The sequence below is a fragment of the Rhipicephalus sanguineus genome, chromosome 4 (assembly GCF_013339695.2).
Source record: "Rhipicephalus sanguineus isolate Rsan-2018 chromosome 4, BIME_Rsan_1.4, whole genome shotgun sequence".
NCBI lineage: Eukaryota > Metazoa > Arthropoda > Arachnida > Ixodida > Ixodidae > Rhipicephalus > Rhipicephalus sanguineus.
In genome coordinates, this window is record NC_051179.1 from 16,309,873 (window position 1) to 16,333,305 (window position 23,433).

The 23,433-nt window shown below is 45.2% G+C and overlaps 2 protein-coding genes across 2 annotated transcripts in view; one reads left to right on the plus strand and one right to left on the minus strand.

Moving 5' to 3' along the window:
- Window positions 1-891: 891 nt before the first annotated feature.
- On the minus strand, window positions 892-13,281 carry LOC119389487 (nucleoporin 88). Its single transcript, XM_037656776.2, has 12 exons — window positions 13,053-13,281; window positions 12,741-12,895; window positions 12,434-12,559; window positions 11,608-11,823; window positions 9,780-9,948; window positions 8,535-8,667; window positions 6,713-6,811; window positions 5,077-5,263; window positions 4,144-4,410; window positions 3,472-3,618; window positions 1,760-2,017; window positions 892-1,041 (listed from the first exon to the last, which is right to left on the minus strand). Exons 1-12 carry the CDS (start codon window positions 13,260-13,262, stop codon window positions 990-992), a joined length of 2,019 nt encoding a protein of 672 aa, XP_037512704.1. The 5' UTR covers window positions 13,263-13,281; the 3' UTR covers window positions 892-989.
- Window positions 13,282-13,548: 267 nt separating this feature from the next.
- LOC119389488 (homeobox protein cut) overlaps window positions 13,549-23,433 on the plus strand; it is a 632,893-nt gene continuing 623,008 nt past the window's right edge. The window contains exon 1 of the mRNA XM_037656780.2: window positions 13,549-13,581. The gene's annotated coding sequence lies outside the window, so the exon portion shown is untranslated. The remainder of the gene's footprint in view (window positions 13,582-23,433) is intronic.

Consider the following 23,433-nt stretch of genomic DNA (forward strand, 5'->3'; position numbering starts at 1 on the left):
GAGGAAAAGCACACAGCTTCCCGTTGACAATTTTGACCAATTGACAGCACTCTTTGGTGACATTTAACCCTTGTGCCATAAAACCCGACCACGTCATCAGCAGTTTCTTCTGCTGACCTGCCACATAGCCATTTCTTAACTTGCAGGCACGACCACCAGAGACCACTTTGTTTACAAAGTACAAACCTGGCAAGGGGGCCCTAAAAGTTAACTCAGCAGGGTGCAACCTAACACCATGCTAGTAATGTGCTGTAGTTGCATACTGTCTTCGCAACGACAAAGGTCCCTCCTGCTGTTCATGAAGTCCTGGACAAGCACAACCACCACAGGGGTGTCAGCTGAAGGACCTTGCGACTTTTCTACGTTTTTGAGTTTCTCTTGCTGGACAGTCCTCACATGATATTCCTCACAGTCCTCACAGATTGGCTAGGACGGACAACACATACTATTTCGATTGAATTGCAGCTTCAAAGTTCTCTGAAAAGACAAGGAGCAACACAACATACACGTGCAAGTGTCACGTTTCCCTTTCCCATTTACTCTTTATGTGCATGAACAGTACTGTACTAACGAACTGAAATGCAATACCAAAGGAACCAAATATACACCAATGAGACAAGAACTCAAGATGGTAGGAAAAAAGGTTTGTACATTAGTTAGCCTAAAAATGACAATTTCATTCCGTGACTACGGTACACACGCATGTGCTAAAAAAGTAGCTGTAAACATGTACCAATGTTTGTTAGAAGCAAAGCATAAATCACCACGGCAGAATGTTGTAAAGAATTGGCTGTGGTATGGATGGCTAAGCAGGGTTTGTTCTACATGTAGCTTGGATGAATGGGCAGGGTGTGTACTTAATCTATTACAGAATAAAACAAAACAATGGGGTCAATCAAGTAAACTTTTCTCATTTATTTCATCAAACCCATTTAAAAGCAGATTTTATTAACATACAACGCATATTTACAAGAAAGAGACGAAGGCTGTTAGTCCATCAAGGCCGTGACTCGCTGCACAAGCTCGGATATTATGTCACCCCTGAAAAATGAAAATACATATTGTATGCTCATTACTGATGTAGTGAGATTCTAGGACATGATCATAAACACAGCTTATAAAATGCAAATGTGTCTGGTGTAAAATGCGAAAACTAGAACATGTAGCCAGATACGTAGTGTTATTTGTCTATCAATGGGGGTCCCAAGACACATATAAAGCAGATCCACATATGCTGCACATATAAAGGTAAGCCGTTCATTTAAGATGCAGCAACAAGCACAAACCTAACAAAGTCAATGACAGCATAGCAGAAGTTAATTGTCAAAATTAATTTAAACACTCTGTAGTGAGAAATACGGGCGTGAGTAGAATATGTAGATCGTCATTGTTGCTGCTTGACAGCTTTTGGTAGCATAAATGTGAGTCTGTGGAATACATACATTTTCTCGTTAAAAAAGAACGGTTGCGTGTTTAAAAGCTTTAATGTCATTTTTATTTTCGTTTTCTGCTTATAGTCCATAAACGGTGTGCATTATATTTTGGAGTGTGTTCGAATCTAGTAAATGCTGCCAAATACCATAAGCAGCAGTGGAGCTGTATGTTGACGCTGAATGTCTTTTCTGCCTTTTCCTTCAATTGCATAAGTTTATTCCTTTCAATGGCCCAGTAAAGATCAAATTATTGAAAGTTTGCTGTAAATGGCTGAAAGGGTGTCGCCACCTGTGAGGTCGAAATGTGAGCACAACCAAGAACTTACTCCTGTTTGAGGGCCTTGGCAATTTGCTCTACTTGGTTGGGCATTAGGTTCCTTCGCTGGTATTGGCCGGAAGTTCTGCTGGCCTGCTGATCCCTATGGCTCTGCTGTTGGTATCTTTGCTTGGCCTGAGCTTGCTCCAGCGATTCCTTAAACACTTTGAGCTGTTCTTGAATGGCCTTCAGCTCCTCTGTCATCGCTTGTTCAGCTGCAGAAAGCACGGGTACCTGGCGCTGCAGCTGATGCAACACATCTTCAACCCTGCCGGATTAAGGAGCACATCACGCGACGAATTAGCAGCATGAATTATGCATCAGAAATCCAAATGTTGTGTCGGCAGATTTATTTATTGATGCACTGAACTCAATGCCCCTTGTATGACGGTTTATTGTGTCCACGGTAGACCAAACAGCACTAAGTGAAAGCCAAGCTTAATGTGAGAAGCTGCAGGCAGCTTCACGAGCCCGATGGATGCGAAAGCAAACAGGGAAAGAGTTTTCTCATGTCACCCACCTCTCAGGACTACAGGATTGTGGTGGTGGGAGAAGCTTTGATGCACCAATGTCACGAACACTTCTGTCCCACTGGCAAAAGCTGTGGAGTTGAACACCTTCTACAAGTGGTCTCGCTTACAGCACTGTTGTTTCTGCACCTATGTTACTTTGTTTCTTTCAAGGTGCTGACTTTTCTTTAAGCAGTAAAACATGTTTTCGGATCTGCAGCAGTCACCATGGTCCTTAAAGCCAGTTCTCAGTATAGTACCTGCTATTCACAGGACATAAGTAGTAGCACTAACGCTAAGAATAGGCCTGTTTGGTGTGACACCTTAAAGGGTTTCTGTGGCACAATCTAAGCATGTCGTTTTCATCGCTTCATCTGAGACTGTGGAATGCACCAGTATTGTTGCACAAGTGGCAATGCTGAAATCAAAGCTGTTATAACTTTATTCCAACAGAGAAACCACTGATTTTGGACTACGTCTATTGTTGTGATCGGAAGTGACGTTTTATCACTAGGAGTGACAACCATGGCCAGGAGTTTCGACTGGCTTGACACAAGTCACACGTAATATTCATACGGTCGCAGCTAGGCCACACTATTGTGTGCTAAAAATTACAAAAACACTTTTCATGCTTACTCAGACACAAAAGGATTTCTGTTTTTAAATATTAAATTTTGAAAACAATTGTAAGGCAATGCTAGGTGCACTGCGCAATGGCTGCCAAGAGGCAAGATTTCCGGTATGTCTCTACAAGAGGTGCGCGGTGATTGGAACCAGCCAGTGATGGCCAGTGGCAGAGTGAAATGCGAATGGGAATGTTTTTTCTCATCGTATGCTGGGGTTTTGAAGTTTTAGGGCTAATAATTTCTGTTCTCGTGCACCAATTTTGATCATTCTTCTTGCATTCATCTAAGCATTCAACACTACACACACTCCAGTGCTGCACAAGGCAGATGAAACGTTGCAGGGCCCCTGTAAGAGACAGTCTTTTCTTTCTGCATTGCACTTATTTTGCACCGTTTAACTTATCATGCAAAAGAGACCTGCAAGTTTAACAATGTAATTATTTGCAGGCGACACACACGGGACTCGCACCTCAGCTAGAATTATTAACTTTTAAAAAGGAAAAAAAAAATGGAAGTAAGTAGGAAAACATAAGGACCCTTTCCTCTTTTTTTCTGAGAAACTTCAAAAGCATGCAAGACATGCCTACCTTTTGACAAGCTTCTGCTGTGTGGAGTACAGGGCTTCATATCTGGTTTTCAGTGCTCTGTCACGTTGCTGAAGCAGTGCAAGTTCTTCAAGTAGAACACTCAGCTTCTCCAGCTGCAGATCCCTTTGGTCATGAGCAGCCTGAACTCTGCCATAAAAGGAACATTTTAATAAGGTTCCTTAGTTTTCCCTATTGTTTGTGCACAGCAATACGGCACACAACTATATATTCATGAGGCAACAGCTGGCCATGCTGCTTACTAAGCTCGAATCTGTGGTGGTTGGTACCCTTTTGATTATTCAAGAGCAGCCACAGTGTATGTCCAGAGCACGGCGCACAAATGTTTTTGTATTCTATCCCTAGTGTAGTAAAACTACTAAGCCCGAGATTTATCCCTCAACATCACGCTGTGCAACAAAACAGCTATAGCCACTGCTGCAGGCAATCAAGCAATCAACTGCTGAAGACAACCTTCTAAACCAGACTTTTCTATCTCAATGCACCGAGAAACCAGAGGGCCTTAATCACAGTCCATATTTCTTCGTATACCCCCATGCACAATACAAATTACCAACTAGCCCAGCAATCGGCACTGACTGAGGATCCCTGCTGTGGCACAATCGGTAGAAAATCTTGACTCGCCCACAGCACCCCTTGGAGCAATGTACTCACCTTCGTGCAATGAGTAGCTGGCAAGCCTCAAGCTTCTGGAGCCACTGCTCACGGATGCGCTGCGTGGCAGTCAGTAGAAGTTCGAGGCTCTGCTGAGGTGTGCAATCTTCCGCTGCCTGCGAAAGTGTAGGGAGGCTACGGCCTTCCAGCAGCTGTTTTACATGGGCCACCAGACTGCTGCTGCTGCTAGTGCCGTGCATGCTCTGCAGTGGTGTGTCCTGCTGGCTTTGGGAGAGCAGTGCTGGCAAGTAGCTCTGGTAACCCTGCCTACAGTTTCAATAGAGTAAAGAAGCATTATATAAGCTAATGCAATCTGAAAAATGTGGCAAAACTGTATAGTCAGGAACACAGCTGTCAGAACACTTAAAAATGTGGACACATTCTTATTTTGCAATGTTGCAGAAACATTAACACATCCTTCTCATACATAAAAGTTGGCAGTAGGTTAGTATGAAGGTTGGGAAACAGAAGACATTTTAATTTGATACCTGGCAGCATTGACATTTTTGTGACACTATGACAGGGAGCAAGATATGCCGACGTTATGTAGTACTAATACAATTAGCCATGATAATGTGATTAATTGAGCGATAAACAAGACTACTTCTCTCCTTTTTTTCTGGATATTGCAACACTACGCTAATAAGGCAAAGTGTGACATACTATGCTATTACTTGTTGCACAGAAAACTAGATAATCGACATTTTAATTTTGAGACTGGCCCCTTTTGATGAAACCATGAGTTCTTTGTCAGCAGTAATAGATGCCTGGTGAAGCTGTTACTTCTTGTAAAGATGCCCTGGATGCCAGCCATATGAGAAGAACAAAAAAAGAACACAGAACACTGCAGGCCCAATGGGCCACAAAAATGCAATACACACCGCTCTCTCAAAAATTCTGCCATCAACTAAGCTAGTAGCAATGGCGACTCACATAAGCATCATGGTGACTATCTTCCAGGAAGCAGTGAGAACAATCAGCAGTGGTCCTGGGTGTTCCGGTAACACAACTACACCAACAGGAGGTGCAGGCTTGCTGCTGGCCAAGGCACGAGTGCATAAGAGGCTCTCTACTATGGACATTTCAGTGTGCAGCTGGGACACCATCTGCATGCCTGTGTCTGTCAAGAACAGGAGACAGTGGGCCCTCAGGGATCACATCTACATAGTTCATTAGTTGCCTGCTCAGGCAAAGATATATTTGCTGAAGTCAAACACTATATGGCACCCATACTCGAGCAAAACAAAAAATGGGGGAAATAAGATCATCTCAAGAACACACCCACAAAGAAGAAACACATGGAAGAGGGGCAGGCTCACAACTTCATTCTGAGAATAGAAACATATGACATGTACTAATATACTATTCCCAATGCACAGATGTATGAGCGACATCACACAGGCATATGAGGCGAAAGATTTAAAGAAACTATGTTCCATGTTATACAAAGCAAAGAATGTTTGACTCACACAAGCAAAATTGTTTCTCTTTTATGTGGAAAGCTTTCAGAAGTTCTCAGAATAAAGTTTCAAGTTAGTCCCGTATTCTCTGTGTTTCTCTTTGTAAGAGAAACATAGAGAACTCGTAGCGTGTTTCTGTACTCCATTGTCAGTTTGAAAACACAAACTTGCCCAGCAACACATACTTCTGCAAGATAATCTCTGTATCACTGTGAGATGTGCCATTGACAAACACAGGTAGATACTGATAACTATTTTACACTTGACCGAATTGTGGCATTTGTTCTTTCACTACGCAGTTGCAAACAACACATGTATAATTTACTGAAACGGACCCTTTGATAAAGAACACAACTGCAAGGTGCCCAATAAATTCTAAGCGCACATATAGACGAGGACAAAGAACACGTATGACACAGGTGCTAAAACGTGTTCTTTGTCCTCGTCTATATGTGCGCTTAGAATTTATTGGTCATGTCATACCAACACGCCCAAACCGCCACAATTGCGAGGTGCCAATGAGGAGAAGATTCTCCAAATTTCGAAGAAGATTGGAGAAAAGAATGATCAAAACTAGAACTTTTGAACTAATACGGCGATCTGGGCGAGTTGGTGTACTAACATCTTGAGGTGATGTGAAAATGTGCCGCGCTGCACATTTTCCTGAAGATGTTAGAACTTTTGACACACACAAGAGATCGCAGCCAGCTCTGAAATGGTGCAGCGGCAACCAAGCCACTGTCTTCTCTTCATTTTCAACTTCTACCATGCCCCGCCACAAAATCCTCAAACTGGAGATCGTCTGACTGACCATGGTGTCTCCATAATGGTTACCCTACTCGGGTTTTTCCTGCCAAAACCATGATCTGATTAGGAGGCATGCCTTAACAGGGGACTCTGGATTAATTTCGACCACCTGGGGTTCTTTAATGTGCACCTAAAGCTAAGCACGCGGGTGTCACTGCATTTAACACAAATTGAAATGTGGCCGCCATGGCCAGAATTGAACGCGCACCCTCGAGCTTTGCAATGCGACACCTTATGTGCTAAACTGCCATGGTGGGTTCTGGTTACCTTGCCGTAATGGTACAAAATAATACAGCACTCACCGTCCTCAGCAAATGCTTGCAGATGGTCAATAAAGGGTACAGCCACAGCATGTACACCAGCATTGTGGACACAGATATATCGTTGATGGTTGGTGGGGTCTGTAAAAAAGAGGGACCAAGCTATGGTTAATCTCAAACTAGCCAAAGCAAGCATGAGAGAGCAAAAGTGCCAAACACGACAACATTCACTGAGGCAGTCACACGTATTAATTAAATAATTTTATTAATTGTGTATTGTATTAAACATTTTGTCACGGTACTTCTGCTCTGTACTTGCATCACAACCATGAACAAAGAAATAAAGAAAAAAAAATGTCATGATGATCAACATGACATCATCACTGTTGCTAGATCACACTGGTGCAGAAACAGCTAAGCAATTTTTAAGTAGTGTGCGAAGGGTGTCTCAATACTGCAACCGAGATTTACTGAGAGAAACTGTAGAGAAATGTGCTATTAGACATGGCCTCCAAGATTACCAGATTGAGAAAAGCCCTGCACAGCACTCGAGATTTTGAGAGTCATACATTCAGCCACCTATTCACTGTGCTTTGTTTAGCAAAGGTTGCGACCAGTTTGGCAGAGGCTTGATTCTTTAGAGTCGCAGGATTCTAGAATAATATAATGAGCACATGGTAACTATGGTGATTCAGCTCAGCCAGATGTATCGACTTTCATCTGAACGGTAGAATTTGCCTGTGCGAATTTCCAGGGAATGTTTTTTTAAAACACAAGAGTGATTATAAAGTGCCTAAGGCCCGCACAGTGTACCGTGTAAAATGGTCAAGACCTGAGCATTGTGCAGATGACCAGCAATACTTGACAAGTGGGCGCTGGAGATATTCACGCATGTCTATTGAAATGAGTCCGCCAATCAGCTGTCATTACAGACGTCAACAGACAAGCACACACTGCTGCTTTTCCAACGCAATGGTACAAAACGCCAAGGCTGTCAGGAGACATTGTGTTTCTATGTACGTGCCATGTGAATTTTTACAGACTCAAGCGACTTATGTGAAATAATGACTAGTATTTACGCGATTGTAGGTCGACCCGTTTAATCTAAATTTGAAATCCAAAGTTGGGGGTCAACTTGCAATTGAAAGCGAAACTAGTTTCGGTTGTAAGGTCGACTTGCAACCAAAACCGAAACAAACGAGAAAACAAGCATGCTGTGGCATGGTTACGACGTAATGTTTACATTCCGGTTTTACTTGTAACATACATCGTATTTTCTCGTGCATGACCCACACCCTCAGCAATGGTTCGTGGAAAATTTTTTAAAAATGATCTCCACGTATTGACGCGAAGCTAGCTTTCCTGCACAGCTCTTAAGCACTGACCTAAAGCCACCTTTGCACACTCGAATTCGAGTTTGTTTTCTTCAGCAACGTCGTAAATAAATTTTCTTTTTCAAATGCGCTCGCGCATATTTTTTTTTCTTTTTGCCCTGCAATTTTAGAGGGGTCAACCTACATTCAAGTTGACTTACAATTGTGTAAATATGGTACTATACAAGACGGTGGCGTATCACATCTCTTTTTGTTTTCTCATGTGCTGGTGCATTATAAGCACATGTGTAACTGTGTATGCACTTAATACAGAGCAGCACAAGAAAAAAAATTCTATTTCATGAAAGCTTCTTCCATGTTGAAGATTTCTGCAGAATTTATTTACGATTGTTTAGTTAATCACCCACTTTACAGCATGTATCAGAACGATCCTATCCATTTGTAATAAACAGAAAGGATTGGAAAGGATTACTATTGGAGAAAACTATAAACATCAGTATGAAATGTACTTCTGCACAATGTAGACTTACCTTTGTGAAGTCGAATTGGGCAAGAAAATATTTCTTCCTCAGCAGTGGACAATGAAAAGGTCAAATCGAGCCTGATTTTCTCAAACACGTACAAAGAGACATCCTCACACTCTTCCCTGGTGCCATTAGAAAACTGAAACAAAACGCAAACATACGCAACAACAATCAGTAACACTGTTTTGACGAGCACCGCTGAGCAAGTTAAAACTCAGCTAATGAGAAGAAGGGTGTGTGCACAGTTCTAATAGACTAACGTAATCACTGCACTTGCTTTCTGAAAAGACAATAAATAAGAATATATTGGTGTTTTTTGCACGCCTAGTGAAAGCCTAACAAAGTAGTGAATGTCAAAGTGATGCCACTGGAAAGAGAGAGATTGATATTAGGGCATAATAGAATTTTACGACTTAATACGAGCCTGTGCAAAGCATGTGTCTACTACAATATTGAAAGCATGACCTGAGCTGGTATTTTGTAGCGACACATTATGCTCAATTTTATCCTAGTCTTACCCGTTGCTGATGGCAGGCTGATCCCGCTGATAACATTGGCCGACCATCACTCTGACCACTGGCCAAGTGTGAAGGGCATGAAAAGTCATCAGCACCGGAAAAGGCATCACTACATAGTACCAGCCCTGCTAACTTTTTGTAACAGATTTGGAAAACCACAACGACGAAATGTCACTAGTATAATACTTTTACGACCATATCACCAAAGGTGATAGCCAAACTAATTGTTGCTCTTAGAGGAGTAAGCACATAGGGACACTCATTTACGAACCAATAATTCCTTCATTGACTTGAAAACAATTCTTATATGGTAGTATACAGAAAACTGTGGCCTCATTGTGCAACTCAGGGTGATGCCAATGACATACAGGATAACAGAGAGCTGAGCTAGTTGGTAGGTGTTCATGTTAAAGAGACAGGGCGGCGCTTGTGGTGTCTTGACTTCTCTCTTGTGTCTGTGTTTACATGCCCTGTCTCTTTAACATACAGGGTGTCATGTGCCTTTCATTCTTGGAACTGCAGTGGCTACTGCTAGGTGCTTGCCCCTAGTGAGCACTGTACATATTTCTGTTGCACCTGCAGGAGGTAAACCTCACTTGAAATGAAACACCATAGCATTCTAAATTACATTGCAGTGTTCTCATTTTTTTTTTCTTGAACACTGTACTTCTCTCATTTTAGACACTTCTATAATAACCAAATGAGTGCTGTGAAAAATACAGATGTAGCTTACATTGCGTGTTCCAAGAGCAAGACAGTGGTAAAGTGTGCCCCCAGTAGTGGCAATCGCCAACACTGGGACGGCACCTGGCAAACAGATAATGGAAAAGCCGTCAACGCCGTAGTTGTCCTCTGCTTGAGGCTGCATGCTCAGTGGACCAAACACAGGCCGCAGGTGTGACCTGGTTAAATTGAAAAACACCGAAAGCATGTGCCCAATTTATCAACTTGCAGAAGCTTTATCACTACCCGCCTCCATTTCTTATAAAGCATAAGCTCAACACAATGGGACCACAAAAATCGAAGGTCATAGCACAATGCTACACTTAACTTCAAGTAGTTCAAAAACGGCTCTCGCAGTAAATCCTGCAAATTAGTTAAGAAACCTGCACAATGAAATGATTTAGTTGACTAACAAGCTGGCTAATTCAGCTCACCGAACTTATGACAGCAAAATAAAAGGCACAGTTTCGTCCCAAGGGCAAATCAATAATTGTGATAGCATCAAATTGGAATGTTATACGAAGTAAGGTTAGCAGGTAACTCCTTCAGCAGACACTAAAGGCAAATAACAATTTATGTCAGAGTGAAAGGTTAATGTGTGAGAACGTCTAAAACGTCAATAGTATCAACAACAGTGTTCTATTAATCGAGATATTAAGGTAAATGTAGGACACGATGTGTGCCACGAGTGGGACATTTTGGAAAACCCGACGACGCCAAGAGTCCCTAGTATAATGAACCACTAGTAATCAAACTAATTGCGACAAAAAAAAAAAAGAACCTTCCGTGCATCTCAAGACATAATAAAATGCTGCTTGTTTGTTTCTGTTTGATTCATGGAAAAAAGAACCTCTTGGCGTTGTTACCATGGGGAATGGCGCAAGGGGTTCAATAGTTCCGCTTTTGTCGAGATGCGCATCTCAGTGGTAGTTTTGGTATTGCGTACTGCTGAGTGTGCTTGGCTCTCGGTATTTTCCCACTGATGATACTCTACTGCTGCTGTTGGCCAAGCTAAGCTCCATTAAAGTGAACTATACAGTTTCAGAGCATCTTAGCAAAGTTGATGACCGCTGCTGCGCAAAAAACCGTAGCGTCGTTGGCCGGGCAAGTAAAGGTGGGCAACGTTGGGCACGGCAACTGCTACGTCAGAAGCTTCGTTCAGGCGGGTGTTTTGAAGTGCGCTAAGGCCGTGCGGACCACTAAAACATGATTTTCTTTCAAAATAAGCACTTCCTTGGCATGAAACAAGCACTACGAGGTTTCTGGAACGCTACTTCAAGAATCAACGTCGACTTAATATTTGCCTTTAGTGTCCCTTTCAGCATCCAATCTCGTGAGGATGAACAATATGCTGCCATAAGGAAACGCAGCCGCTACAGTGAGCCAAGTGTCCTTAGTGCAGTCTATCACTTCAACGCGAACAGCTGTGACAACACAGTGCATACATCATGATAATAAACTGACTGATTGAAAGCTATGAGCCATAACACCTCGCAAGATAGGGCGCGCACGACTGTGCCCCGCCAATCAAAGTATACACAGTGCCTGACGGAGCAACGCATCCCCCTTTGTGACCACCCCATGGGCCTCACGTGCAACAAAAGATGGCCGACGTGTTTGTTTTGCACTTGATCCACAACTGTCAGCTTTCCTTGCACATTTTCACTCGCACATAGAACATCCGACGAGCGGGGCAATGCTACAGACTTACTTTATAAGGAAACCTCACGTTGATGGCATTAATGCACCTGGAGTGTCAATATAATTGCTACTGCCATAAGAATGGCTTTGGAACAGCAACAGGAAAGAGCACGGAACTGTCGTGTTTGTCTTAGTACCTGTTGTCATCTTGTGGTGAAACGTGGGTCAGGTAGATGTCTCCGCTACCACCAAGTACAAAGACCTGCCGAGCTTTTCCTTCAGCAGGGAGGTCCCCAAAGTCGAAGCTGACTGCAGCATCTCCGACGGAGGCACTGAGTGTACCACTGAGGCTGTGATTAACACCAACTGGCAGCACCAGCTGAGCAGACTGTGGTTCCACAATGTCATAAAGCCTGGGTGAAAAAATGCAAACACTGTACTCATAAAGTTGCTGCATATAAACCCTGCAGCCATGTACGAGTCATAATGTGCAACCATGGTAGCATATGACACTTCCATCATAGCGGTCAACAGAACAGACTTGGAACAGAAGATGCAGCTCCCAAGCCTGCATCTTCTCGTAAACAACTGTTTTCTTTGGATTGCTAGAGGTGAGCATGTGATATTTCCAAGCAGTACAATATCTCCTCTTTTCGACAAAGGCACGGCGGCACGTCTTTACAGCAGTTTCTCTCCCTTTGATGTCAGTTTATGTGAAAGTGGTGTTAAAATCAAATAACCCACATAGATAAACTGAACTTACAAGTACAAATGACAGGCATTGCCTCATCTGTCCACTGTGTCACTACAGCATGCACAAAATTGAACGGCTCACTGAATTAAATAATTAAATCAAGTGCGCGCCACTTACGGTAAAATTGAGAAATTGTGAAGAAAATAGCGTTCGACTTGTATAAAATATAAGAACATCCACGAGGTGAGGAAAACGAACGTTCCAAGTGAAACCCAGCAGATCCACTGATGCCACGGTGAACGTGACTATGCACAGACGTGCGCGCATACCTCAGATTGTTGTCACTCGTCAGTGCGAGGACATGGAGGCCAGACTCGCTGTCGGGATGCCAGGCGATGTCGACGAGTGAAACGGACTTGTGGCACAGGAAGAAGTGTTCACCAAGCGTCCATGATCTGCGCTCAGAAATAAGAGGGAGAAAAAATCACAGAAGAGCCATCACACGGAGACATGCGAGCGTGCTGGAGTCAATATGCCATCGGAATGTTCATGCCATTTTCAAGCACAATTGGCGTTGATCCTGCAACATAACTCTACCGATTGATGATCGTAAACACGGAGTGTTATAGCACTCACTTGCATGAAGTCTTCCTCTCCTTCACCAAAGTGGCTGGCGTTTTCGGCAGCGATACAACGGTTATGCCATGCGGCCCAGAGAGCAGCAGGTGCTTGGTACAACTGACGAGAACGTTGTCAACATCGTACGCTGGTGGGTTAGACAGCAACAGCTCCTGCGGGACGCCGAATAAACATACTTGTATACAGCAAGCATAAATTTGTAATTGCTACAGCTAGGATGAAAGCGCAAATCGTACGTTATTATAGACACCACTGTAATTTAAACCACGCAAATTTAATTCAAACGAGCAGAGAAATGCAGCAACGCACCAGGCAGTCATCTGGTTCAGCCGTGCTTGAAAATGCTTTTGCGCTGACAGCAAACAACCGTTGCTGGTCCTGGCTCCAAGCGACAATATAATCATCGTAAGCAGCGATAAGCATTCTGGTGTGAATAGACGAACAGTACTTGTCGCCATGCAGCGATAACTTGTGTAAAAACGAATTGTCCCCGGCGGGACCCTTCCACGATGCCGCCATGTTGTAACGACGGACGCGCAGCCTCGAAACCAGGCACCGCTTTCAGGCAACAGATTCGTAATATTTCTCACAGTCCGTAAACAATATTTTAAACGTGCTCATAAAATACTAAATTTGATGAAACTCGATTTATTCACTTTGTGGGTTGTCTTTGCGAGTGAAAACATAGACGTAACACAAGCGCCAGATGAGGCAAGGAGTAAAGACGAACAGCGTGGTCACGTGGCCAATTAGTTGTCATTCGTCTTGGGCCAAGATGGCTGCAGGAACTCGCTCTTCAGTCCGGTTTTGGAGTGAATTTGATCTACCGCGCTTAAAGGTGAGCAAATTATTTTGCGCTGTTCGCGCTGGCACGCTGCGTTTCCCTCTCGGATACGGAACTGCCGATCCGTCCGTCGGTCCGGAACTGGACGTTTTGTGCGGATAATTCGGGAGCGATACACTTCTCCACTGCCTGCATCTCCGGTCTCTATTGATAGGTTATCAACGTTGATCGATGCTCCGCTTTATTTCCGGTCGCTCGCTCGAGCTTGGAGCCAGTGTCTACCGCACGTGACACCGACTGTCGGAGTACTGTTCGCGGAGGTTGTTGCGCGGATCGCGTCCGGAGCGCATTGTTTTGGTTCCGATCTGCCGAGTGGGTTCGGCTTCGCCACTAAGCACGAGACCTGCGCGGCGATTTGAAAGTCCCACCTTCGTTTCCGGTCCGGTGTGGGTCGCCGTCGTCGGGCGTTCGAGCCGTAGTCAACGTAGTCGCGTTTCTCCCGCGCAGTGAATTTCGCGTCAGCGCTGTCATAATATGGGAGCGTTGCTTTGCGGAAGTAATCCGATGAAGCAGAGGTTTCTCGCGAGTCGAAAGCATGCAAGCAAGCGCTGAAACCCGAGCTCCTGCAAGTGTTTAGAAGCAGCTCGTGGTGCTGCTGTACAAACTAAAATTTGACTGACAGCTGAACGCGAGCTGATGAAAGCTTGCAATCTTCGTCCGTTTGTTCGCCTATAATTTAAGGGAAACACGTAGCTTTTACTAATACTTTGCATCTCCTGGTTCTGACACAATTTTTCGTGGTAGTTCGCAGCTTGCTTGAGAAACGTGTATGTCGAGAAAAAAAAAGGAAATGTTGTGGTTTGTTTTAACCGTGCCTTGCGTTGTCCGTTCGGCATTCTTGCTTGTTTTTTTTTTTTTTTTTTTTTTGCTTCCAGATGACTTTTTCTTAGGCGATGCGGGCAGTGTGTTCACAAGCACGATCGTTTTGTTTCACATTCGTAAACGAAGTAGTTATCATTTAAGAAGTTGACAGGACGCACAATCACGATATCTGATGTCTCAGGAAGGAGATATGTATATCTCCCTGAAATATGCTATTCAGAGCTCTTAAAGTTGACGGCAGAAGGAGAGATAGAAGGAGGGGAAGGGGGAGGCAGGTGGAGAGTTCGAGGCCAGCAAAATGGAACCACCGTTTGACAACGCATACATACTTCACAGCACAAGTTTTACTTTCCTCTCTCCTCACTAGTTTTCGCCTTGCTTTCACCGCCTTATTGACTCGCTTTGTAAATTAATCTACGAGAAAGGTCCGCATGAATGGTAACGCGTATATGCGAGAATCCGACGAGAAATAAAAGGAAAACCATTACAGGAAATAAATGTAGAATATTAAGCATAGGAGCTAAGTTCCGCTACCCAAATGAATACGTTCGCTCCTCCCACCGACACGCAGCCGTAACTATAAATCGCCGCAACGCTTCCGCGATTCCGTGAGTTAAAGGGCGGCTGGACGGACGGCTGAAGCGAGAAGGAACGAGTGAAACTGTTGACACGAAAAAAAGAAGGATAATATATAACAACGATCGTCATACCCCCGCTCTCCTTTTCTCGCGCCGACGAATACTAAGCGGGAAAGAAGAAAGAGAGGGAGAGGAAAAAAAAAGAGAAAGAACCGGAGCCAATTTTCATTCCGCCGCACGTGCCGCCCATGAATACAAGGCAGCGTGAGTGGGCGCTATCGCTCCCCTTCCTCGCCGATGTCTCTCTGTTTTCCTTCCACCTTTCGCGCGCTTTTCGTTCGTTACACGCGGCGCTCCGTTTCCACGCTGCTGCGCCTCTCGACAACAACAACAGAAAAATAGTCATCCGCTTCCTGACTGCGCGTCGTTCGGCCAACGAGCCGCTCGCTCCGTCGACTGCTCGGACTACACACGGCTTCTCCGCACTCGGTCGACTTGCACCGGTAGGAGCGCATTCTCTTTTCCTCTCGGACGCTTTTATCATTTTTGAGAATACAGAAAGAGGGAGTCCCGCGATTCGTTCCCGGCGGCCGCTGTATCGATATTATCCGAAGCCCGGGTTATGTGTTTGCGCCGTTGGTTGAAAAGATGAAAAACGGGGGCATCCCTTCCGCGGGGGGCTCGCTGTTTGTCTTTGCCGGAGCTATTGTGACGGGTGCTCGGGCTCATCATCCGGCTTCGGTTCGGCTGCGCACGTGCTCTGGCATGCAGATATTCGGAAAAGCCCGCGCCGCGCAGGTGACGGCGCTACTCCGTTACGACTGTCAATTCGTTCTTGCTCTTTCGTCTAGGCATTATCATTCGAGCCGCTTCTGTCTTGACTGGACGTGGCCGCCAACTTTTCCGCGATTGCTTACAAACCTACAGCTTTGACTGTTGGCCTCCCATGTCTGCGAACGTCAACAATCAGCCCTCTAGTAGGGATGCTGCGAGAACAGTCCTTCATAAAGATAGAAAGAAAGATGCCCCGATTCGCGAGGTACGCGGCTGATTCCGGCCTGATTCGGCGCGTGTGTTTGTATACATCAACTTTCGCTGCACTTCAATGCAATACACTTTTTTTATTTCATACATAGATACACAATGTGAAATATGTCCACGAAGCAAAAAATCAAAGCCAGTTCCGCCCCAAGCGAAAGATGTACGAAGTTGCGGAGCATTTATTCACTGTGTTTCCCCTGCGTTTATCAGCTCTTTCCTTTTCTTTTCGCGTGATTATCTCATTTGCTTCGCGATTATCTATTTTCTGTTCTGGCCTCCTTTCTACTGTCTTTCTACTGTTCGCTGCTCCAAATGCGGCGCGTCTAACACCCGGCGCTGGCGTTTCGCCTCCGCTTCTCTCTTCTGTAGGCCTGTGTAACTCTCGACGCTGACGTTACGCTGTCGCTTCGCTGCCTCGCACAGACGAATTAGCCCTCCGGCGACGCTGGCGTTCACTGGCAAGCAAGCGCTGGCTTTCCAAACTTGCAACCTGCTCGCCTTATGTGTATCAAACGTGGGACCTGCGTGACGCCAACGCGAGGCATGAGACGACGACAAGGCGGTCCCTTGAACTGCTCAGCAGTTTAAAAAACATCGCGACTTCACGAGGGCAAAGAAAGGGAAGACGAGACACAGGTGCTTAGGTAACAACTAAAGTTTTAATGTTCGGGCTCCACGGTAAATATACAGCAGGCATCAAAAAAAAAGAAAAAAAAAGACAGCAAAACCTGCGAGATACACATTATAAGCAGATATCCAGCAATATTCCTTTTCGTGTCATTGTTTCTCAAACAGGGGCATGGCAGAAGTCGGTTGCATTATTTTTTCAAAGGCACCTAAAGCTACTAAAAATTTACGACGCTTTTATTGTAAGAAATGCAGGATCTGTGGTGGTATTTGTAAAAAACTGAAAAGCCCTTGCGAGTTTTTTATGTTAACATAAAGGACTTGTGTTACGCAATCCCTCATGACCTGGTTAAGTGCATCAAGGAAGGCATTAACTAGCATGGAGCTGTAAAATTCCAAAACGCGAGTAGCATCTCAACTGTCTACTTCCTAAAGCTGCTGTCCACCCACTTGAAATCGACCTGCGCGGAATGGATAGTTCGCTTTTCCTTTCAAAAAACTGTATTTGTACAAATTCGTTCATTGCACCGGTCCTCAGAGAATTTCTTCCAGTCATTCACGATAGAGAGTTACAGGTCCTTTCAAGGCAGGAATGTGAAGCAAGCTTTCAGATTTGTTGAAGTATACCTTGCGTTCCTAGATTTGCTAAAATGAATCGCTCTCCATCGGAAGCTTGTAATATTCTTTGCAACTTTTCAAGCATTCTGAATGCTTTTATTGCGACCCACTAATTGCCAAATAATGGTTTATAATGATTGCCAAATAATGGTTTATAATGATTGCCAAATAATGGCTGGCGCTTCAGAAACGGCCCATATATGAGGTCTATGAAAGGCCGCCTTTCAAATGGCAACGTTAACAGACATGCTGTGCAAACTGACCCCCCCCCCTCCCGCTTTTACCTTCTTCACTGTCTTGGCCTTTGCGGGGCTAAATTTCGAGACTGCGGCCCGCTAACTGAGATGAGTTTGTGACCCCTGATGTCGAGAAACGTTCTACACGCTTACCTGTCTTGTGTAGAGGGGCGGCACCCGGATTTATTTAACGGGTGGGGGGTGGCAAGCAATATTGTGAGGGGAAGACACCCTTCTCCTCCTCCCGTCGCCGGCCCTGCCTGTGTGCATTTCGCTGTTCGCTTCCCCTGCGGCTCAAATCCTCTGCTCCCCAATTTTCGTTTAACTTTTACCTGTAAAGCGTGCTTCACCTTATATACTCCAAAGATGTGGCAGAGCCTTTCTTCTTCTTATAAGGGGTGGCTGATCGCTTGTGAGAACACCCATTCTGCGTGTTTCCACACCCTAAAGAGCGCAGCAGCGGAACTTCCGGTTGCCGCCACATGTGGGAGAGTCACATGACCTGAGCAGAAACGTCACGTATGACGACAAACCACCGCAAAAATTTGAATGAAAGGGAAACGTTCTGCCTGGTGTAGCATAAGTATCGTTAGTTTGCCGGTGTCATTGGTTGGCCCGTGTCATTGGGGGGCCAGTGACCTACGCCGTGTCGTTTCGCGGTTTTAAATATTTTGCCAGCATCACTACTGCCGGAACGAGAGTCAACAGCGGCGTGCCGCTCTACCAGTGACGCTATACGTGGCGTCATCCGCCACTGTGGTCCAGTGGTTATGGTCATAGGCGTGCGCAAAAAAAAGAGGGGGGGGGGGGGGGGCAGGAGGGGGAGCGGCCGCCCCCCCTGATCATCTAAGAGGGGGGCGCGAAATCTGCTCCGTACATTGACCCTTCTAGTCACCTAAGAGGGGGGGGGGCACAAAACCTGCCCCATACATGGACTTGTAAGGTGGGGGGGGGGGGCGCTGCGATGAACCTTCGCCCCCCCCCCCCCCCCCCCCCTAATGGGGAACCCTGCGCACGCCTATGGTTATGGTGCTCGACTGCCGACCCGGAGGCCGCGAGATCAAATCCCGGCCGCTGTGGTCGCATTTCGATGGAGACGAAATGCTTGATTACCGTGTACTTAGATTTAGGTGCACGTTAAAGAACACCAGATAGTCAAATTTTCCGGAACCCTCCACTACGGCGTCCCTCATGACTATATCGTAGTTTTAGGACGTCAAACCCGAAAAATTATTGTATAGGTGATGCGCAAAGCGCCGACGACGCCATCTGCCGCCACGGCTCGGAAGCGCTGACGGGTCCCGGCGAGCAGCGTTCCCGCGACCGTCTACGCGAGTGCGTGGATAGATGTGTTTTCGTCGTGATTTAACGACTCTGTCGGGCCTCAGCGATGTCGAAAAATAACTGCTGCGTTGTCGGCTGCTCAAACACACACAAAAAATTGCAGGAACGCACTTCTACAGGTTTCCGGTGCTATTTCATGAGCGAGAGCGACGGCGGCGGTGGATTGCGGCTGTACGACGTAGAAAGTAAACAATCGCGCTTTGTTTACGGCAGTGTTAGAACGGCAGTGTTAGCACATGAGGTTGTTATTAGTGATAAGACGCGATGCCTAGGCTCTGTTGAAAAACGAATGGCGCGAAGCGCAATGCCAGAGAATGTGGGGAAGGTGACGGCTCGTTTACAAAAGCGCCGTGGAATCACACGTGTGCTGGACGAAATCGGCTGCATTCTACCTATTGATGGCACTGGAATGCGATCATCGGTGCAGAATGTTCGCTGTGCGCTTCTGCACCAATGATGACAAGTGTATCGTTTATTTTTTCACAAGTTTATTGTGCTGGTTTCAAAGTTTTACCAACGCTGACCCTTCGTGTGGCCGCACCTGTGAAATCTATATGCCGGTGCGACAGCGCTCCCTCAAAAATCTACTATATAAACACATGGCACGTAAACGAAGCTACTGTGTCGAGAAAAAACGTTGGTTCACTCGTCAACGCATGCAGGCATTATTGATCGCGACGTTATAACGAAGGCGGTGTACTTACGATGAGCTCCACTTAGTAGAGAAGCTTGTTGACGCTTGTCTGTGGCAAACACTTGGCGCGTATGGTGACGTACATTGTAGTCCCACACAGCTTTGACATCGGACACATGTCCACTGTTATAAAGTGCGGCTCCTTTGCGCACACTATCGGCGCAAAAGTAATTATCTGGGACGCGCACAAGCGGCAAATCGCACGCGCGCAAATGAAGCGTCTGCTCCGCGACCCACCAGCGGTTCCAACGGCCGCCGCTACGCGGCTTTCAGTGGCGCCCCTATATGCGCTGCGCATCGCGGATTAGCTATACGTGACGTTTATTGTCAGGCCACGTGACTCCCGCATGTGGCGACGACCGGAAGTTCCGCTATTGTGTTCTTTAGGAAACGCGCACCGCTAAAGGCGAGGGAGCGCGTCCAGTTCACGAGAAGAGCCTTACGCGTGTTTTAACGCGATAGCGTTAAAGAGCTCGTTTCGCAGAAATTCCGGCGTCGGCGTCGTCAGTTGTGAGCGAACAATCAGCGTTGTCCGTAAGCGAAAATTCGAGATAGACGCAAATTAACAAATAATAAAAATCTTCGGTTCGAGTGAGAATCGAGCCCAGGTCCCTCGGCAAGCGGGTCTTCTGCCACAGAGCCACGGCAGTGCTGTACGAATTGTCATGTAGTGCGAAGAGGCTCCTTAACGCATGTGTTATTGTGTGGCAGAGGCGCACAATCGCGCCAGGCGTAAAAAACAAAAATGTGAATTGCGCAACGAGTGGGTGGTTTATAGGTACAAATCCATTACAAAGTGCTCAGGCATAATGATCATCATTATTAGTTACAGCATCAACAAAGTGTCCAGATGCGCGGGGCACCTTACTGGCGTGTGGTGGGTACTTCGCCAACTGGCAAAAGGAAGGATTATGGCGTAGTGGGCACTTCGCAACTGTACTTGCAGAAGGCGTTCTGGAACAGTTTGAAACAGCCAACGTTACGCGCACAGACGTTCCCTTCTTTGAGGCACGGTTGGGGTGTACATCGAGAAGCGTACGTATCTCGGCTACAGATTGAGAAGGCGACGCGAACGGGGCCCGACTACGCTATCACGTTCGACTCTTGAAGGCGAAGCTCCTCTAAGTTTTTTACCCTCTTTTTCAATTTTTTACTTCGCGGCGGATCCATGAGCAGCTCAGGCTTGGATGAAGAAACGAATTCGTGGTCATTGGATAGGCGACGTTTCGAGGAGCGTCTTGAAAATAGATGCAAGCAGAAACAAGAAGCAATACCACGCTTTTAAATTTAGCCTGTGACTTTCAAATTAGAACAATCTACAGAGAAATGCGTTCCTGTGTCATCGAAATGCATGGGAATATGGAATCGTAATAGTCATGATGAACGTAGTGAGTGGTTTACGCTGGTTGCACGAATGATCGCTATATGCCACGATTGTATTCGCATAAATGGCAGACAAAATTGAGCCCGAACAACACTGGAAACTGTTCAACGGCAGCATTCGAAGATGTGTCATCCGCAGAATCCGCCGTGAAGGAATCAAAGCCACTTGCGTATTTTATTCGACCAGAAAAGGGAAAAAATGTAGATTTCCTAGGTGCTTTTCATAAAATCATTGGAGATGGTACACTGAAAGAAAAATGTCAGCCGCAGAGGTGCGACCTCGAAATTTTAATTGAATACGCAATCCTGCGTCGTCCTATTCCGAAACTTCTGATATGAACTCGCATGCTTTCTTTATATACGCTCTTTATGCTGATAATTAAATTCGCACTTTTATATGAAATAAGCCAGATTGAGGAAGAGGGGTAGGCAGAGACATTTAGTTATCATAATTATGTTATTGTTGTTGTGGTCGTCATCTCAGGGTCCAGGTTTTGAAAGTTTTCGTTTAGGATATTCACTGATATTTGCTTTGCTGTACAGATCGTGCTTGAACCACCGCTGCGGTTCGTAACCCAGCGAGGGCGTCCGAAGTATCGTGGAGGTTCTACCGCAGCGCGTAGACTGCTCTTTTTCTTCTTCGTGAATCCGTGCCGATACGGGCGTTTGCTATCGCATTCTCCTTAACCAGGCGATGTTTAACGTCCCGTTGTGCACGAGTGTTTGCTTAGAAAGCTGGCGAACACTCGAGCCTAGCCGAGGACCATGGTCGTTTAAACCGGAGAAACAGATATTTTAGACTGAAATATCACGAAGGAAACACCAACACCGACCCTCAAACGGGTCGGCGCGCTTAAAAGCGCAAGCGAAGGCGTCTATCCCTCACCACACTCAACGCTTCAGCGTTCGCGTGGTGCACTCGTAAAGGTACAGTGTTCGTCTCTCTCTTTTTTCTTTTTTTGGCAAAAAATGTTTCATGCATGGTTCATGTACTAAATCACGAAAAGTCACACGGCCACTTATGCATGAGAAAGCCATGTTCTTGTTTTTGTCATTTTTCTACTTAGTCAATTGTATTAATACACGTGTTATAGCTAAGTCGTCTGTACAGAAAATGAACTTTGTTGTAAGGGGTATTTTGTTGAATATGGAGAGGCTACGGTATACAGAAGCCACAGTAACGCAACACGTAAGCTCCATCACCGAGAAAAGCTCGTAGAACGGGCATTCATTCATTCATTCATTCATTCATTCATTCATTCATTCATTCATTCATTCATTCATTCATTCATTCAGCCACTTTTACGGCTCTTACAGGAGGAGGGGGGGTCGGGAGAGGGTATACAACCGCATAAATAAATGCAATTGTTACATTTCTACTGGTATAAAACAACTACTACAAAACACAACTTACACATATTGCAATAGTCAGAAAATATCAAATCTTAATGTTATCCGGAACGTTGCATACAGAAGGCGAGGTTCACATGTATCAGGAAACGAAGTCTACTCCGCGATAATTCCTGAAAAAAAAAGATATTTCGAAGGTTGGTTTCGCGTCAGCGGGAATGAAATAAACACGATATGGCCGGGAAAAAAAGACTTCTCGTAAGTATTAATTTGAAAATGGTTATTGAGGAAACGAAACTTTTGGCATTCATGAGAATTTCTCCACTCAAACGATGGAAGATTATGCAACCCGGATGGAGAGCAGCAACGACGCTACTTTTGACACATGTTACACATGTGTCAAATGAGGTCAACAATAAGACAGCCGCGTTATTGGTATATATCCTGGCGTAATGACGTTGACACCCGCGAGCAGCTGCCCGAAAAGCGGCCGCACGTGGCACAGTAGCCCACTTACCGCTGTTTGCCTTTTGCCTTGTGGCACGAATACACGTGGACGGTTATCGTGCATGCTGACCGAGCGTTGCCGCGCACTTTGCACTTTAAGGATTCCAGCTTGTATGTACTGTACTTTAAACCTTTCAGGCCCAGTGATTCCAATCGGAATCATAAATTTTTTAAGTCAGTCGGCAAGCACATGGTAAAGATAAAGCGTTGTTCTTCCTCGAGAGCTCGTATTGAGCATCTGCTCTGCCTGGCTCACTCAACAAAGCGACGTCACTTGTGAACGAAGAAATTACAGAAGCGGTCGTGCTGTTCGCGCATTGCGTTTATTTGTTTTTTTTTTGTTTGTTTGTTTGCTTGCTTGCTTGCTTGCTTGTTTGTTTGTTTGTTTGTTTTTCTTTCAGCACTATGGCACATACCCACTCCGGCGGATTGGCCAAGAAATCCTAGTTTAACATTTAGAAGTTAATTTGAACAATGTTGAATCCTAAAAAAATTAATAAAAAGAAAATATTAGGTAATATGTCAAATAAATTCGCTGAGGCAGCTTCTTCTTTCACCGTGCAGAAGTAGGGCATTTATTGTAGTTCTGTGTCGAAAATTTGAATTTTTGCTGTTGGGTAGTATGCTATCCCATCGAAATAATATT